The sequence below is a fragment of the Leptidea sinapis genome, chromosome 44, assembly GCF_905404315.1.
Source record: "Leptidea sinapis chromosome 44, ilLepSina1.1, whole genome shotgun sequence".
NCBI classification, from domain to species: domain Eukaryota; kingdom Metazoa; phylum Arthropoda; class Insecta; order Lepidoptera; family Pieridae; genus Leptidea; species Leptidea sinapis.
This window is the reverse complement of record NC_066308.1, coordinates 8208375-8228891: the sequence shown is the minus strand read 5'-3', so window position 1 is coordinate 8228891 and position 20517 is coordinate 8208375. Positions and strand designations below refer to the sequence as shown.

At 35.7% G+C, this 20517-nt stretch overlaps 1 protein-coding gene and 1 pseudogene across 2 annotated transcripts; one reads left to right on the top strand and one right to left on the bottom strand.

Annotated features, from left to right (window-relative positions):
* Positions 1 to 13027: 13027 nt before the first annotated feature.
* On the bottom strand, positions 13028 to 13292 carry LOC126977329 (60S ribosomal protein L38-like; annotated as a pseudogene).
* A 1851-nt stretch (positions 13293 to 15143) lies between these two features.
* LOC126977283 (acyl-coenzyme A diphosphatase NUDT19) lies at positions 15144 to 20453 on the top strand. 2 transcript variants are annotated; one of them, XM_050826044.1, is made up of 6 exons: positions 15144 to 15161; positions 15556 to 15743; positions 15904 to 16051; positions 18153 to 18356; positions 18993 to 19200; positions 20239 to 20453. In XM_050826044.1, the coding sequence occupies exons 1-6, from the start codon at positions 15159 to 15161 to the stop codon at positions 20451 to 20453; spliced, it is 966 nt and encodes a 321-aa protein (XP_050682001.1). In that variant the 5' UTR covers positions 15144 to 15158. The 2 variants fall into 2 exon arrangements, with proteins under 2 accessions (XP_050682001.1, XP_050682000.1); XM_050826043.1 differs by lacking the exon at positions 15144 to 15161 and having other exon boundaries at positions 15408 to 15743.
* The last annotated feature ends 64 nt before the right edge of the window (positions 20454 to 20517 follow it).

Below are 20517 nucleotides of genomic sequence, written 5' to 3'. Positions count from 1 at the left end.
TTTGTTCTATGTAAGGGAAAGACTGCTGTCATAGCATCAACACAATTTTTTTTATTAAGAACGCTACTGTACCAGATATTGATTTGGTGAGATAGTAGGCAATTTAATTCATAATAAAACACAATTTGCTAAATAAGAATCTTTATTGTCTACTTACACGCCAATATAATTAAACAAATATTATAGATACTTTCAAACCTAAATACTTTATATCACTTAACTAAACTAAAACGACATCACATCCAGCTCAATCAACCAAACATCACCTATAATAATGATTAACAAAATATCAGAGATAAGAAAGGAATTGCGGTCTTTATGGCTGTATGGGCTCGAACCCTTTGCCTATCCCAATAATGGAAACGAATAACAAAAACCGAGAACAAATTAACGAATATCAGAAAATTTCTGATAACTTATATATTATTTATTCCAATAGTAGTAATAAATAAACAATAAAAACACCTGGAGATTTAAAAAAATATTACTGAGCAATTTGAAATATTTTTTAAAACTATTAAATCTTTCAATTCACTTTTGTACTGAGTGTTTCTTCCATCAGAAAAAAATTCTGAGTTACCCCCGAGTCGCGCCTAAAGAAGTTTTTCTTCAAAATTACATATTTCAACTGTAATGCAATTTAATTTATTTGATAAAGATTTACCGTTTCAGGTATGTACCTAGCTATCATCTGATAGCCATCTGCTGTCGCCGTCTCGGCAATTTTGAGGGTAGGGACCTGTCCACTCTCTGGCTCCGCGTAGATTTAGAGGACCGCGTCCGCATCTATGCGTGTGTCTACAGGTCCCATAGTGGTAACGCAGAAACCGATCATCTCATGGGCTGCGTTCAAGCGGCAATTGACGACGTGCTTGCACAGATCCCCTCCGCTGAAATCGTAGTCTTGGGTGATTTCAACGGGCACAATGCCGAATGGCTTGGATCACGTACCACAGACTACGCAGGGCGATCTGTGCATAATTTTGCATTGGCGTACGATCTGTCCCAATTGGTTGAGTCGCCAACGCGGCTCCCGGATGTGGATAGCCACATGCCGTCCTTATTAGGTCTGCTGACTACACATCCCGATGGTTACCAGGTCATTGTCGACGCCCCTCTCGGAACGTCCGACCATTGCCTGGTCAGGAGTGTAGTGCCTATACGACGCCCACGTCGCAGACCACCAGCGACCCGTCGCGTTTGGCACTACAAGTCAGCAGTTCGGGATAGGATGCGTTCCTTTTTTGCATCCTACCCTTGGGGCAGGGTTTGTTTCCCTTCGGATGATCGATGATTGATAGTACCGATCGGTGGCAGATCACAGCCCTGGTTCGATGCGTCAGTTAAAGCAGCATCTGACTGCAAAAAACAGGCGTATCGAACTTGGGTTGCGGCGCTGCGCACAAAGGATCCGAACTGCATAGTTCTTAAGAGGAAATACAACCGTGCTTCCAGATTTTTTAAGCGGCAAATCGCCCGTGCAAAGTCAATACACGTCGTCAAAATCGGCGAGCAGCTTTCCAGTTACCCGACCGGAACACGCAAGTTCTGGTCGTTGTCGAAAGCTGCTCTTGGTAACTTCAGCCAGCCGTCCATGCCGCCGTTGCACATGAGGAATGACACCCTGGCCCATACGGCAAAAGAGAAAGCCGATCTCCTGTGCGCTCTTGTCGCCTCCAACTCGACTTGACGACCACGGAAAAACACCGCCGACCATTCCGCGGTGTCAGAGCTCTATGCCTGAAGTACAGTTCAGACAGAAAACTGTTAGGCGAGCTCTGTTTTCGTTGGACGTCAGGAAGTCGAGCGGGCCGGATGACATTTCTCCAATCGTGCTTAGAACGTGTGCCCCTGAGTTGACGCCGGTGCTAACGCGTTTATTCCGGCACTCTTATTCCAAAGGCGTAGTCCCTGACTCATGGAAGTCAGCCCTTGTCCATCCGATCCAAAAAAAAGGAGACAGTTCGGATCCGGCAAACTACAGGCCTATTGCTATTACCTCCCTGCTCTCCAAAATCATGGAGAGCATAATTAGCCGTCAGCTCTTGGTATACCTAGAGGGTCACCAGTTGATCAACGACCGACAATACGGGTTTCGCCATGGTCGGTCGGCAGGTGATCTTCTGGTATACCTAACACATAGATGGGCTGCGGCTATTGAAAGCAAGGGGGAAGGCCTGGCAGTTAGCCTGGATATAGCGAAGGCCTTTGATCGTGTATGGCACAAGGCGCTCCTCTCTAAACTTCCATCATTTGGGCTTCCCGAGAGCTTGTGCAAGTGGACCTCCAGCTTCCTCACTGGGCGCAGCATACAGGTCGTTGTCGACGGACATTGCTCGAACCCGAAGCCCGTGAATGCTGGAGTGCCCCAAGGCTGTGTGCTATCTCCTACGCTGTTTCTTCTGCATATCAATGATATGTTGGACACCTCCAACATTCATTGCTATGCAGATGACAGCACTGGTGATGCCGTATACACGGGCCATGCACGTCTCTCTCGGGAAATCGTCGACCAGTGCCGGGAGAAACTTGTGTCTTCTATCGAGTCCTCTCTTGAGAAGGTCGCGGAATGGGGTAAATTGAACCTTGTCCAATTTAACCACCAGAAGACTCAAGTTTGCGCGTTTAACACTAAAAAAACCCATTTGTCGCATCACCGCTCTTCGACAACACTTCCCTAAAAGCCTCGCCTAGCATCGGAATACTGGGTCTCGAAATCTCGAGCGATTGCCAATTCCGTGGCCATCTGGAGGAAAAAGCCAAATTGGCTTCAAAGAAACTGGGTGTCATTAATAGAGCACGGCAATACTTCAAGCCGGCCCACATTCTAGCGCTGTACAAAGCGCAGGTACGGCCACACATGGAGTATTGCTGTCATCTCTGGTCTGGTGCACCCCAGTATCAGCTCGATCCATTTGACCGCGTGCAACGCAGAGCAGCTCGAATTGTCGGGGACCCAGTACTCTGTGAACGGAGACGTCGCTTCAATGTGTGTCTTCTACCGCATTATCACGGGGAGTGTTCCGAAGAGCTGTTTTACCTAATTCCTGCCGCCGAATTCCACCTTCGCACGACACGCCACAAGTTACGATATCATCCTCACCATCTGGATGTGTGGCGGTCCTCCACAGTGCGGTTTACAAGGAGCTTTCTTCCACGTACTACAAAGCTGTGGAATGAACTTCCTTGTGCGGTGTTTCCGGGACGATACGACATTGGTACCTTCAAAAAAAGCGCGTACACCTTCCTTAAAGGCCGGCAACGCTCCTGTGATTCCTCTGGTGTTGCAAGAGAGTATGGGCGGCGGTGATCACTTAACAACAGGTGACCCGTACGCTCGTTTGTCCTCCTATTCAATAGAAAAAAAAAAAGGTATTGAGGACGACGAATATAATGCACTCTCAAAAATAGTGCGTTGGTTTGAGACGAATAATCTGCACTTAAATAGTAAAAAGACAAAGTGTTTACGGTTCATTACACCAAACACAGTGGAGGTATAAACCATCGTACTTATAAATGACCAGAGATTGGAACTTGTGGATACTACGGTATTCTTGGGTATCACGTTAGTTAGAAAGCTTCAGTGGGGTTCACATATTGCCTTATTAGCATATAGACTCAACTGTGCGGTATACGCGGTTAGATTGATTAGATAGAACACGAATGCTGCGACCGCAAGATTATTGTTTCTATTTATATACCTCATCCTTCTTCTGCAATCTTAAATGAAATTAAAGATATTATTTCCATTCTTCCGAAGCCTTTTATGATCCTTGGTGATTTTAACTGTCGCCATGAATCCTGGGGTTACTTATCTTCTAATAGTTATGGTAACACATTAATAGATATATTTGATTCAGTGAATTTGTGTATATTAAATGATGGTCGTCCTACACGACGTTCTCATCCTGACGAGGGCCCAAGTGCTCCAGATTTAACAGTCACTACACCTAATCTTGCTTCTTCTTTGTCCTGGGATCCATTACGATCTACTTTTGGTAGTGATCACTTCCCACTATTATTATCATTTCCAACCTGCAATAATAACAATAAAGTATTACATAAAACTTATTCTCCTCGTTTAAAATATAAGCTTAATGATGTTGATTGGGATTTATATAAAGATCTAATAAAAAACAAAATTATTACACTTCCAAAAATTAATCCAGGTACAGAATCTCAGTGTGCAGATTCTTTAGCAAGAATCTTTATTGAGGTTGCCAATGAGATATTTCCAAGTAAAAATAGCTCTTTGGGTTTTATTCCTTCTCCTCCTTGGTGGGATAACGAATGTACTGAGGCAGTAAAGAGAAGAAAATATGCTGAAATTACATACTGTCAATGCTCCACTGATGAGAATTTTGAAATTCTTACAAAGAGTATGTCAGAAACTTCAAAATTTCTAAAGAAAAAGAAATTTGATGGCTGGAAAAATTTCTGCTATTCAATATCACCTGATGTCAAACCATCTCTTGTATGGCAAAATATAAGAAGGTTTAGATCTGCATACAAAGATTCATCTCCAAAATCAATCCCTTTTCATTTAGTTAATAGCTTTTTAGATAAATTGGCTCCACCTTTCGTTCCTGAAGACTTAATAATTGGTTACCCTGTAATAAATATAAATAATGATAACTGTTTTGGTTTAAACAGTATATTTTCTCTCACTGAACTAAAAGGTGTATTGTCTCATGTTAAGGATTCTGCTCCTGGACTGGACGGTATTCCGTATTCCTCATTGTATCTCTCATTTAGATGATGATGCTTTATTTTATTATTTATCTCTTATAAATTCCATAGTGACATCTGGTAACATCCCCTCCACGTGGAAACGTCAAGAAATAATTCCCGTACTGAATTCTAATAGGTGTTCTGCAGACCATTCTGCCTATCGCCCAATCGCACTTTCTTCTGTTTTGATGAAAATTACAGAACATCTTATAAAAAATCGTTTAGAATGGTTTGTTGAGCGTAACGGTCTATTATGTGAATCCCAATTCGGTTTCAGACGTGGGAAAAGTACTATTGATAGCTTAAGTATATTCATTTCTGATATTCAATTATCATTTTCAAATAATAAATCAGTAATAGCTGCGTTCTTAGATATAAATTGTGCCTATGAAAATGTCGTAATAAGTATTTTAAAGAGTAAGCTTTTACAACTTAATATACCTCTGCTATTAACAAATTTTATCATAAACATGCTTTCCGAAAGATACATAATCCTGAAACTAGATGACAGGAAGTCAATTACTCGACTTGTTTCAAAGGGCCTCCCCCAAGGATCAGTACTTAGCCCAATATTGTATAATATTTATACACACGATTTAAAATCATCACTTAATTGTGTAAATGTTCTTCAGTATGCTGATGATCTATTAATTTACTGTCGTGATATTTCTATTGAAATAGATAGTTCTTCTATAACACAACCGCTGATAAATTTAAAAACTTCGTTGGACTTAAATGGCCTTGATCTATCACCTGAAAAAAGTACAATAGTTTTATTCACGAGATCAAGAACTCCTCCTCCTATTTCTATATTTTATGAGGGTTATCAGATTCCAGTTACAGATAATGTTAAGTTTTTGGGAATTGTCTTAGATTCGAAACTAACTGGTATCCCACATTGTGATTACCTAAATGCTAAATGTGAGCGTACTCTTAATATTTTAAGATGTCTGTCAGGTGTTTGGTGGGGTGTGCACCCTTTTTGCATGAAATTGTTATATAATGCTCTTATAAGAAGTATATTAGATTATGGTACATTCTTGCTGGAGCCTGGTAGTGTTAAGGCATTTAAAAAACTAGATCTCATACAGTCCAAAGCTTTACGAGTAGTTTCTGGTGCTATGCGGTCAAGTCCTATCAATGCTCTTCAAGTAGAATGTGGTGATCCTCCACTACATCTACGTCGTCAATATTTAGCAGACAAATTTATATTCCGATCTTTTCAGTTTCTTAACCACTCTCTTTATAACAAACTTCAGAAACTTTCTCATTATATAGATTCATCTGCATATTGGTCAAATAAAAAACCACCTTGTCTAATCAATAGTTTTAAGAAATTTATCAACATAAAAGCTCCTATTCATCGATCCATTAATTATCCTCTTTTCAGTACTAGCTTTGAAGCATTAATGTTGCTTCCAGAAATTAATTTTAACTCAGATTTAAATAAGCACGATATTAGTACAAATTTTTCGTTTAATCTTCTTAAAAATACTGTTTGGGTTGATTACCATCATATTTACACAGACGCGTCTAAACATTCCTCCTCGGATCCCGTTGGTGTAGGTGTCTATCACGCTCAATTTAAAATATCACAGAAAATTAAACTACCTCCGGAAACATCGGTGTTTACTGGGGAATGTTATGGTATTTTTAAGGCTATTGAATATATTATTCTATTTAAACTTCCAAAAACAATAATTTTCTCTGATTCAAAAAGTGCCTTACAGTCTCTCAATAGGTTCCCATTTAAATCAAAAAACATTTCTTCTGTTGTCATAGAATTAAGAAATCTATTAAATAAATGCAATCACTTTGGTCTTTCTGTGTTGTTTGTATGGATCCCCAGCCATAGCGACATTCCTGGTAATATAAAAGCAGACCAACTAGCTAATGAAGCCGTGGTCGATGGCGACATTTTCCCTTATAAAGTTTTTTGCCAGGATCTAGGTGCTCTTCCTATAGTTCACCTTCAGGATTGTTGGAATAGGCTTTGGACTAAAACTGGTCAATCAAAAGACAGGAAATATTTTAACCTTCAGCCACTTATTTCATTTAAACCATGGTTTTTCCGTGCCAAATGCAATAAGTTAGTATGTTCTTCTATCATAAGAATGCGTTTGGGTCATGTTTGCACTCCTGTTCATCTTAATAGATTAGGCATTGTATCTACTGACATGTGTGAATGTGAATCCGATAAATGTGATCTAGATCACATTTTCTTTTCATGTTCTCTATACGACCGCTCCTCATTCCTGAATGATCTAATATCTCTTAATGTTCCTTTTCCTACCTGTATATCCTGTCTAATTATGTATCCATGTAAATTTTATAAAATATTGTCATCTTTCATTCTTCAGAATCATATTAAAGTTTAAATATTTGTAATGTTGTGTAAGTAGCAAGTATATATGTATATTTATGAAATTTTTAATATCCGTTTTAATCCTCTTTCTACTTATCTGATCCTTTTCCGTGTTCCGTATCCTTTTTTAACTTAGTTTCCCAATCTTTTAATTTACGTTATTGGCAAAAAGTAAACGCTATTGCCAAAAGAAAAAAAAAATTAAGTACAAAACAAAGAAATGAAACAAAAACACTACGTTCACCTCTGTTACTGCAAACCAAGGAAATAAAATAAAAGCGTTTTACAAAAAAAAATCCACACACCACGTGCAACTAAACTATGACGTCACCAAAAGCAAAAGCAGTTAAACCACGATCAGGGCGCCAGTGTACCGTCCAGCGGCTAATACGCCAAAATGGCGGCAGCGTGCCGGTAAGCGGCTTTATTTGGTTCCAGGTAAATAAAACCAGATTCGCTTACCGAGCAATTTATTGTCAAATTTTTCCGCGGCTGGCTTGTGGCACACAAATTTATATGGTCGTGAGTAGGCCTTTATAACTGCTTTTACTCTTGGCTTGTGAGTACTCCCCTGTGTGTTTGGCCGAAGATGTTGGGATGGCCCGGGTCGGAGAAAGGGGTCACGCAGTGGACGCCACACGTGGTCAGCTACCGAAGCCGCGTTCCAGCTACTTCTATCGGAATGAAGTTGCCGTAACTCGAGCGCTTGAGCTTTACTGCATATTTTGCTCCCTAATACGGGAGAAAACACACACTAATTTAAAAAAGAAAGAATTAGTTTAGTATAGCTATGCCGTGACTCTCATCTAGAACGATTCGAACACGACTGCCGGCTCAAGGTGACCCGGGCGGGGCCGTTCGGACAACTTCAGTTACACGCTCGTTGTGATTAAATATAATCTGTGGCGTCTCCGTCGCTGCACCTATCGCTTGCCTACCGGTAATCTTTATCAATGACACTTAAGGTGTGTTGCTATTTGAGATGGGAAGGATGTATAATATTTTTCAAATCACAACTGATAAGCTAATAAAATATAACTAATTAATAAAAAACGATAATATATATATATATATAATATTTTAAAATAGACAATGTATAGCGCATCGTTACAATACAAAGACACAAAGACCCAGGAGTAACTTTGATGGTAAACTGAGTATTAAAAACCGAAGCGGCAAAGAAACTGACGAGTTCGAGATTTCAATCAAATTAGCAAAAGTGCACTAATAATGAAAAGAAGGAAAGCTATTTATCAATAAAAACAAAAATGATTGTGTGGTTTTATGAAACCACGGTAAAAGTGAAACTTTTTTTCACAATAGTCTATACACTACACCGTCAGCTGGTGCAAACTATAGGCGCCGCCCGACCGTCACGCGACATGCAACACACAGGCGAAAAAGTTTGAGACGATGTCATAAAAGTTTCACTTTAAAAAGAAAGGAGAACCATTTAGCATACAAAATGATGCGACAGGGTGGCCCGCTATCCAAAAAACTTTTAAAATGATAATGTATGAAATATTGTCAGAATAATCAAGAGGCAATAAAAATGGACATTATAGCTTCGCGCCATAAAAATAAAGACTTTCGTTGTTTCTGGAAAGAAGTGAAAAAGTTAAGTCCAAAAATGGGGGGACCAGTGAGCGTTGATGGTGTTAAAGAGCCAACGGAGATAGCGAACATGTTTATAGACCATTTCTAGGTACACTCATCGTCACAGCCTGCACTGAGTATGAGCGGTAGGAGCATCGTGTCCGGCTCGAATAACTTCTGAGGAGATCAGTGAGATACTGATGGGTATGAAGAGAGGGAAGTCACCCGGACACGATGGTCTAAGTATAGAGCATCTTATACATGGCGGGCCGCATCTCCCTAGGCTCTTGGCTTTGCTTTTCACCATATGTATCAGGCACTCCTATCTGCCTTGCGAGTTAATTAGAACGGTCGTCGTACCTATAATTAAAAATAAAACCGGGGACATAACGGACAAACAGAACTACCGACCGATCTCATTGGCTACTATTACTGCAAAGGTACTGAACGGTTTGTTAGAGCGTCAGCTTTCTAAACAACTCATTTTTCATGATGCAGAATTTGGGTTTCGCCCGGGTCTATCTACGGAAAGTGCGATCCTGGCGCTCAAGCATACCGTCAGTTACTACACAGACAGAAATACCCCGTGTACGCGGCTTTCCTTGACCTGTCGAAGGCATTTGGTCTGGTTAGATACGACATCCTATGGTCTAAATTAAGTGAGGCTGGCGTAGCACAGGAAGTGATTAATATTTTTAAATATTGGTATGACCATCAGACTAACCAGGTCAAATGGAAAATCTTATGCAAAGAGGCACGGCCTATTATACAATGTGAAGAAGAGTGAACTCCTAGTGTTTCGGGTGAACTCACAAAAAAACTGGAAGGAGTGGAACTAAAAAGAGTGTCGCAATTCAAGTACCTAGGCCATATTGTTACCGAGGATTTGAAGGACGACCTAGACATAGAGAGGGAAAGGAGAGCCATTGTGGTCCGATGTAATATGTTGGCTCGCAGGTTCGCACGATGTACATTAAACGTTAAAGTCCCACTTTTTAAAGCGTTTTGTCAAACGCTATACACGTGCAGCCTGTGGGTTAAATATGCGCAGAAGACGTACAATGCTCTTCGAATCCAATACAATTACACATTCAGGGTGATGTTGGGGCTCCCCCGTCATGGTAGCGCATCAGCGATGCGCGACAGCGACAGACGACTTTTATGCAGTCATGCGGAAACGAGTCGCATCGCTCATGCGCAGGGTGCGGGGAAGCACCAACACCATGTTGAGTGTTGTTGTTGATAAGCCTGACTGTCCAATATTGAGGCATTGGATACACACACATGTAAAGGCATAAAGGCATTTATTTTCTCAAAATTGATTCCTTTAGAATTCTTTTTGATGTCATTTCTTATACTACTAGATACTACTACCGCTTCGGAAACAAATGGCGCTCTGAGAGAGAAGAAGCGGCGCAAGAAACTCTCCCAGCATTCTTTTTTTTGCGCTCTTTTCAATAAAAATATACAATATTGTACAGTTGCTATAAAATAATCACAATCTAGTCCCAGGCGGTCCGATCATTTAGATATTCAGCAGTGGAGTAATAGGATTTACGACAGAGCCATTTTTTTATAAAACATTTAAATTTATTTATAGACAATGCCTGAACAGTGGCTGGGACTTTATTGTAGAAGTGTATACATTTACCCTTAAAGCTATTATGTATCTTATGAAGCCTACTAGAATTAGTTACAAGCAATCCCTTATTTCTAGTGTTATATGTACACATATCTAGTGCCTCAGTATGTCGTGGCAAGTATTTAAATTAAACGATATTAAAGAATTGTAATTAAATTAAATTAAATCAAATCAAAATTAATTTTTATTATATTAATTAAATTACATTTTATTATATTAATTAAATTACATTTTACTATATTAATTAAAGTTGGATTAAATTAAATTAAATCAAAAATTAAATTATGCAATGCTAAATATTATGTATTGTAATTTTGATTTGATTTAATTTAATTTCAGCTTTTTCTTTCATTTTTTTCTCTTTCTCGTATATATGACCTTGCCTCGGTTTTCCCAACCGAACCCAATGTATAAATTTTTGCCTAGCGTCACAGTGAGCGTTGCGTACGCGTTTATTCCACCCTAATATGCATCGCCTACTACTACTCTTCCTCGGCTGACAATAATTAAGTTCACGAGTGTAAGAGGCCGCCTCTGTTATAGTTATTTATGCAAATGTTGTGTAATAAGGGGTATTAAAACACGAATGTGGGTTTATCACACGAGGCGAAGCTATTATTACATGAGTGTTTTAATACCTAATTATCAACAGTTGCATACAAGACTTTATCTACACCGAGAATATGAATCCTCTAAAAGATTCTGAAACAGTTAGCTTACTTCTAACATTAAAACACCAGTCCTAGTAGTAACCTAATATCATTCATTACTGATTATATACAAATAAACTAAGTATTAATGAAACAATTAATTATTTTAGTAGTAATTTACCTTTTCAAGTGCAATAATTAAAATTCACTCGAATATAATGTTCTTTTGCAGCGTTTAAAATGAATCGCTCATTTTTTGTAAACAAAACAATAAAATATCGAAGAAAATGGCGGGGATTCGATTAACCTACTTTTTTTTAGCGGCGCGCGACCTTCTGGTAGTGTGGAACGCGCGTAAACGAAATGTTCTTTTTTTGAAATTCATACAGATACCACGCATCGAGCAATAAGAATGTGGCTGTCTGTTGAAACTCTTTGCGCATGAAGGGATCGAAAAAAAAACATAGGAGTGTTGTTATGAAATTCAGTACAACATTACAACACTCATTTGGATGATGTAATGGTTATTAGAATATTGGGTGTTTTAATGTTGTCAATACGCTAACTGTTTCAGAATCTTTAATAGAGGATTTAAAGCATGGGTGTAGATAAAACAATTAACAATGCTCTGATATAGATTATCTATAATGGTTCTAAACTATAATTATAACACATCTTATCACAGCATTGACTAAATTCTTGAGGAAAGTCTATTTTTTTAAGCTTTTCATTACAGTATTAACTATAGGTTTCAATTTGACTTAAAGACCGTTCGCTCCTTACTGGATGATATTGTCAGTTATTGCTGGTTGAGATTGTTAGCTATTGCTGGATGATATTGTTAGCTATTGCTGGTTGACATTATTAGCTATTGCTGGTTGACATTGTTAGCTATTGCTGAATGATATTGTTAGCTATTGTTGGTTGACATTATTAGCTATTGCTGGTTGACATTGTTAGCTATTGCTAGTTGAGATGTTAGCTATATCTGGTTGACATTGTTAGCTATTGCTGGATGATATTGTAAGCTATTGCTGGATGATATTGTAAGCTATTGCTGGTTGAGATTGTTAGCTATTGCTGGGTGACATTGTTAGCTATTGCTGGTTGAGATTGTTAGCTACTTCTGGGGGAGATTGCTAGCTATTGCTGGATGACATTGTTAGCTATTGCTGGTTGAGATTGTTAGCTATAGTTTGTTGAGATTGTAAGCTATAGCTGGTTGAGATGTAAGCTATTTCTGGTTGACATTGTTAGCTATTGCTTGGTGACGTTGTTAGCTATTGCTGGTTGAGATTTTTACCTATTGCTGGTTGAGATTTTAACTATGTTTGGTTGACATTGGTGATTGACACTGGTTGAGATTGTTCTCAACCAGCAATAGCTAACAATCTCAACCAGCAATAGCTAACAATGTCATCCAGCAATAGCTAAAAATTTCACCCAGCAAAACATAATAATCTCAACCAGCAATAGATAACAATGTCATCCAGCAATAGCTAACAATCTCACCCAGCAACAACGTGAAGTTACGTCTTATTTCTGTATTCGTGGTGACATTACATAATGACACGTTCATCTTTTTTTTTTTTTTTTTTTTTTTTTTAATTTATTTTGTGGCACGGGATGCAAGTCCATAGGCCAAACGTTCATCTTTTTGTGAGTAGTGTTGCTAGAGGTTAAGAAAAAATCCCCAATTATTTTTAGAACTGTTGTATCGCAATATTGGTACACAAGTAGTATTTGGACAGAATTGTGGTCACCAAACAAAATTATATCAAAAATACACAATCAATGGAATACTCATACCTGATTAGGTATTTAATTTAGATCCAACACGAAAACGGCTATAACGATTAAGAAGAAATTTTGTATTAAGATAGTTATTCAAGACTTGCTATGGCTGCTTTCCAACACCATTATCAGATCACCTCCATTTCATTATTATTTATCCAGCGCAAAGTTTCTAAGGACACAACGGAACCAGACAGACATACATTGGAATAGGGGAAATTACTTACTTAATTTTATTTATACCTAACATATTTATACCTAACATATCACTTAACCTCCTTGACTTGTAGACCTGGAGGTAAACTTTGCTTAAGCTTTTCTGCCTTCTCTTTGTCTGTGATGACCAGTGTGTACAGGAAACGAGAGCATCTCACCTTGAACTTGACATTCTCTGCGTTCTTCTTTATCTTTACAGATTTGCTTCTTTCCTGCGGGCTTTCAGAAGGAAGTCTTTAATGTCTTTTATTTCACGCGGCATGTTAAAAATATCTGGCGGCACAGCTGTCAAACAAAACTAAAAACTTAATCCTCCTACGCCCATGCACATTTTCCTAATTTCGAGGTTTCATGACAGGTTAGTAAAATTGGGATACCAGCATCCGATTCATTATTTTTTATGTTTCATTTTACAATAGGATACAAATATTATGTGTCTATTAAGGGCATGTCAAAAGGTAAACTGAAAACATCGAAAAAAAATTTAAAACGGTGGATCTTGATATTTCGATTTATACGGAACATGACAAAATCCATAAAATGTAAACCGTCAGATAAGTCATTCCTACCTTGAATAAATTAAATAACTTTCGTTGAGGTCGAACGACTTTGTGGAAAAACTATAAAACGAATGGGATATCAGTACTAAAACTAGTTCAAAGCGGAAATTTTTGAAGTTATACTTCTTTTGGCACGATGGAGAAAAATGATGAGAGTGAATTTTTTCGACGCGCGCGCACACCGACACCTGAATTCTACATCGTGAAGTTAGTTCTAGGTGGCATGAAAATCGATAACTATGTTCAAGTTGTAGATTCTAATCTATCTATCTATCTATCTATTTTTATATTTAGAACACGTGTTTCGTAACAGTACAATTAAACAGTGTGAATAATATTATTTTGGTGTTTTTATTAAATCAATTTTATATACGATAGTTTTTGCTGATAATTTATTAGTATATCTATATATATTGAATATTAGTGATAAAACTGATTTGAACAAACTGTTTTTCTGATTTGAGGTTAATTATCAGTATGTATAATTTATTTACATCGTTAATTAAAAATTATTACATTATTATCTAAAAAATATTTGTGTTTTCGTTTTGTTTTATTTCTGGCATAATAACAAATTTTATGTATAAATAAATAAAATTAATTAATTTTCTATACTTGTTTATATTAACCTTAAATGCTGAGTGTATACTATCTTTGATCTTAACTATTTGTTAAAATTTGATTTATTTTTCCATACGCCAAAGAAGTATAACTTCTAACGCGTGTACATAAGTACACACACTCTTTTTTTAATGGATAGACACGACATAGTAGCATGGAGACGCAAGTATAAGTGAAAAATACGGACGGAGTACTAACAAGTGGTTCTGCTAGAATGAAAAGCGATGGATTATTATTAATACAGGTTATAAAGCGCCTACTATGAGTTCCTCATAACTGCAAATCTGAAATTGGATGACAAAAAAAGGATTGTATTATTTGCTAACAATGCAATTGCAAAATAAAAGAGCACAAAAAAGGGCTGATTTATGAGGCCGACCAATTACTGATATATCGTGGCATAATGTGGTTAGGGTGTCCCACTACCACTGCGATTAAATGCAATGGCTCTCGTAATTAGCTATAATGTCGGCCATGAAGCTGGCAATATCGTGAAGTTAGCTGAAGAAGCTTTTTCATCTATAACCCCTCAGGATTGTAAAAACCAATGTGAACACGTAAAAAGTTTAGGAGACAGATTTTGTGAACGTGATGGCATTATTCATAATATTACTGATAATTTTGTAATTTAACTCGGAAATGACTGCAGTACAGATCGGGATACGACAGTTGATGGTAACGTTTATACAAGAGACAGTGTTTTAAGTCTGTAATAGTTGCTTTTAATTAAAAAATAAACCAATAATCAATTTAAAATTTAATTTTTGTCATCAATTATAATATTACTTGTCTTTTAACTGTATAATATTCAAAATATGCAAGTAATTCTTATTAATCTGTTACATACGAGTTTAGATAATTTTGCCGGCAACCACCAATCACTAAGTGGGGTAAATGCTACATAATACATATATATATTTTGGCAACGACGTAGGCAATGCTGCCATCTCCCAAGGCAGGGGACATTTTACGGTGACGTGTGAATGGTCTGTAATAACTGTATATCTATATACTCTTTGATTGTAGATTCGTACAGAAAAGAAAATATTTTTGTTTAAAATTTATATCTTTTGCGAAATGAGATCGTTAACATAAATCATTGCGCTGAGACTTGAGCATTTATTACCTAATATTTTACTCATACGCAATAGATAATATAGAAATGATAACTCTTTTAGGAATGTAAGTAGCGACCTTGTGTTTGTTTATACTTTGTAGTGCGTTTCACAAAATACAAAACTCGCTCACATGATAATGAATAATAGAATTATTAAAAAGTGTTGGCGTGATTCGGCTTCATTAGTACTTCTTGCTAGGCAAAATGTGGACCGGTTGACGAGTACTGTGTCAAATAAGTGTAACTACGATATCTTATTCCAGACGAGAACGCTCAAGGCGACATTTTCGAATGGTGTAGTGTTTCCGGGCGGTATTACGGAGGTAGCTGACGCAAGTGACAATTGGCTGACTCTCTTCAAATCCTTCGGCTACACGCAACAAGATTTCGAATCCTTCTCCAAAAAAAACTTTATCACAAATCTTATATTTAAAGATAATCCAATACAAAAGTAAGTTAATTTTGTGATAAATTATGAACATGGTTGCATTTTAGTCATCTAGAATGATTAATATGTATAAATATTATCAGCCATCCATGACAAGCTTCATAATCATTTTTATTGTGCTATTGAACTTTGTATATGACCTTCAAATATATTATTTTGCCAGGCACATAACTTTAAGAATAACAGCTATAAGAGAAACATTTGAGGAACTTGGATTACTTATATGCAGTAGTTATCACAAAGATAATACTGGAAAAGGAATTTGTACAAAGGTCTTACCCAATGTTGACACTAAATATTGGCAGAGCAAGGTATGGTGTTGACATCTTATGCAAACATAGTTTAACTCAATTTATATGCCACCACTAATATACAACATCACATTTTGTAGCACTTAAAATTTTGAATGTTAAACAATTGCATTTATAAGTTATTTTGGGATTCTTTTAGTGACACATGCAGCATATCATTATAGTTCTATTATTTTTAAGTCTACTAATATTTTATTTATCTCTGTATAGAAGCAAATATCAGAGGGTAAATTTAGTATCTATCATATATTTTATGTATTACAGACAAATTATTTATAGGAATTTAATGCTTCACCATAAAAATATGATCTCAACTGTAGTGTTTAGTCTTTAGCTATTATACTGTTGCAGCAGGTGTTATATACCTATAAGTTAATTTGTTAATATATTTTGATGAATTATAACATAGTAGAATTATAACAAGTACATTAAATAAATAAATGATAAACTAGTTTCACCTAGTGTCAATAATTGAGTAACTAAATAATGGTATATATGAACACAGATCAATTTTGGATCCTCAACATCCCAAAGAAGAATGTGTTTGAGTAATCTTGTTTTATCATATTGTCATATATAAAATTATATTGGAATTAATATTGTTACAGAAATAATGCTAGAACCTTATGTTACGTTTTTGATAGATATATGTTTAGAATCAACCATTCCGTTGCAAGAAACTAATTGTGCCACATGCCTAACATTGCCGTGATTTTGGAGCTTGCACAGTGTTCTGTCAATTTATATTAATAGTTTGCTTATAATTAGGATGATTTGAGTGAATGTATCTGAAAGCTATATGACCATACAAAATAAATCATTTTATGAACAAAATAAGGGGAAGAACTTGGTGAGGGAATATACCATACAGCACTCTCGGTTTTGGTGTATCTGAAAAATCTATACAGCTGATTTCAGAAGGTTAATAAATACATTTGATACTAATTATCAATGAATGCTTTACTGTTGATAGCATTATAGTTGTAAGGATAGGCACTATAAATCATATATATTTATATGTATATTTTTAAATTAATTCTCTTTGCAGCTTTGCCAAATCAAATCCAATTGATGCCAATCATTCCTTCAAACTTTTTTAATTCATCTATGTTACTAATAAAATATTATTTACTGTATTTATTTCATACTCTTTATTTATGTATCCTTTAAAAATTTTAATCTGTTAGATTATCACTCATTTATTGTGACAGAAGTCAAAATATAAAGTGTGTGTCATGCTTCAAGGTAAATGACAAGTGACATATGATTCAACTTTGACATAACATTTTCGAAATTGAAAATTGCTGTATTTATTTTGCTAAAAATCTAATTTAAAAGCTAATTTCTTATTTAATAAACATTTTCTGTTGACACTATTTATCTTATATTAAAGGGTAAGATATCATAGTTATGTTTGAAATGTTCTAAGTTTGATATAGGAGTGAAACAATTACTACAAATAGCTAAACATAGCTTGATTGAATATTGTTTAAAATAACAATATTCCAAATGTAAACAACAAAGCCACCTTATGGACATGAAATTTAATTCTCAAAATTTACACCAACCAAAACAGTGATGGTAGAGTAGCTACTATCTTTATTTTTCATAGAATCATTTTAGAATGAGATCTTTTTTTAATTAGTGAAGGATCACATAGGAATGTACAGAGCCAGCACTAACTCTTGATCAAAGTAGATTCAGATTGTCTTTCGGCTCATTTAATGATCACACCTACTACTATCCCTCGGAATCAATATTTGGTACATTGAAGCAGTGTTTCTAGAACTTTCTCAGAAAACAAGTTACTCTTATGGTATGTGATCACCATGGCCCGTAGTCTCTTGTAACACCAGAGTAATCCTTACAGTGGTGCCACCATAATAAAGTATCAAATAAACTCATAAGACAAAATTTATTTACTTGGCTACTGAGGATCAAACTGACAGTGTGTCACCACCCAGTCAGTGATTCTACCTGTTGTGTCACTAACTCTTTAGATGTAGATTCAATTAAATAATTTAATATGAATATTTCCTTTCCTTACCTGGCCAAATAATTGATTAGTACTTTTACACTAACAAATTTATTAAAATTTTAGGTTAGCAGAGAACCGCTGGAGTTTTTAAATCTATGCAAGGCGTACAATTGTTATCCAGATATATGGTCATTACATTACTGGAGCAATTGGTTGTCTCCAGTGTTCTTGCCTAAGAGGTTTGATACTGCCTTCTTTGTAGCTGCTCTTGAAGATAAACCGGAAATAGTTGGAGTGGAAGACAGTCAGGAAGTTGCGAAAGTGGAAGTAAGGCATAATTTTTTAATACTGGAATTTTAGTAATAAGCCGTATTAAGAGTTAAATTAACCATTTACTGTGAAATGTAACATAATTTTGTCATAAAATATCTTGTATATGCATGCATAAGTAAATTCATATATATTACTTTTAAAATAAGTTTGATTTCATACAAAAAGTAGTTTAAAACTTCAAGGATATCAGGAGGTTTACTGCCCAACATGGTTATATTTAATACATACATCATTCTTTATAATGTAATTTCGAAGTAGTTTAAATAAACTTTATTATGATTTACTAAGTACCTTCTACCTACCTGCTGTAATTGTAACTCACTACGATTTAATATATGGATACTATAATATTTTATTTTAATAAAAGATTTCCATAATTTGTTTGCATGGATACCTAAAAATTTAAGGTCTTAATATTTAACATCAACTTATATTTAGAAATTTTACACTTTAGATATTTGAAAAAGTACCTGATATGGATACAAACCTTATTTATAAGATATACACCCTGGCACAACCAATTATTAAATTTTCATGCTAAATGGAGGTTTGGTATACTGATATGTTTTATGTTAACACTAGAAACTTACATTCAGTTTCACCAATACTGATTAATTATATATTTTGCAGTGGTCTCATCCATTGGATATATTAAAGAGGAATAGTAAAAACGAACTCCAACTTTATCCACCACAAGGTTATGAGTTGCATCGTTTCAATTACTTTACTGATGTTGAGGAAATAATAACATTTGCAAAAGATACCACAAGTCGGGGTAGTGAGCTTATTTACCCTATTACGGTAAAAACTTCAGATGGTGTGGTGTTCTTACTGCCAGGTAAATGGTGCTTTTAAAGATATAATGCATATACTTAGATCATTTATATGCCTAGATAGACTATGACAACTGTGGAAATGTCGAAAAAAAAAACTTTAGAACTATCCTCTAATTTGAGCAATTCACGCACACTAACACAAAGTGTCATACAAATCGCGAGTCTAAGAAGTAGCTTGTCACACACACTAAACTAATATTCCTGGCCTGTTTTTATCAGTTGTCTAACAGCAAGAGGCTATCTAAACATGTAAATTATCTAAAACATACACTTACTCAATGACAAAACCACTATAAATATACAGTTTGGGTTTATTTGAATGTTTTTTTTAAAATAGAAATAGAAGCATTTTCTTCTGTATTTATTGCTTTTAAAGCTTCGAATTAACTTTGAAGTTAATATGACATATTTTTTTATGGAATAACATGAAAAATTAGCATATATGAGGCTCACCTGTTTGTATGTGATCACAGAGTAGCAAACTGACTTGTAACACTACAGAAATAACAAGGGTGCTGCCTACCTTGTTCTCCGCATTGATACTAATATAAATTTGTGAGTGAATTTTTTTATATACAAATGGACTGGTTTGTGTTTTTGTTATATTTATGTATACATCGTGTTTATGTTGAATTCCCATAACTCTAAGGTATTAACGAGACTGTTTATTATTTTATATAATTGAATAGTATATGATTTTTTTCGCGTTTCTTATCTTTGAAACAAAATAAAAAATTATGAATGAAATTGTACTTACCTACTTATCAATGAAAAAAAACGCGTTATCTAACTTTCATTGATTATTATGTCCTTTGATGAACTTTGTAAGAGTAAGTTTGGCAACGTCGCTAAGGTTAGGACTTGGCATACTGATTACAATCAAGACAATTTTTTTGCACCCATAATATACATTTTAGAACACAATATGTTTCTTGTGCTTTCTTTTTCATATTAGCTATAGATTATAACCCTACATTAATGGGAATTCAATATAAACACATTATATATATAATTTTAATGGTTGTGTTGTGACTTTCTAGGTGACCATTTGTACCCAGCAGACATTGACTACAACAGTGCTCACATTAAAAGAGAAAGCCAATCAACATTGAAACTTCGTGACCACACAAAAACTCTCCATCGATTTGAAGTAATTGGATCTGAAGGAACCATAGTTGTAAATAATTATACCCCACTTAACCATATTAACATGGAAAACCAAGTAAAACCAGTTAATATTTCATTTACTTCTTAACAATAATCCCTTGGCCTTATATTACTTAGATATTACATTTTATATAATTGACTTAAATATAAAA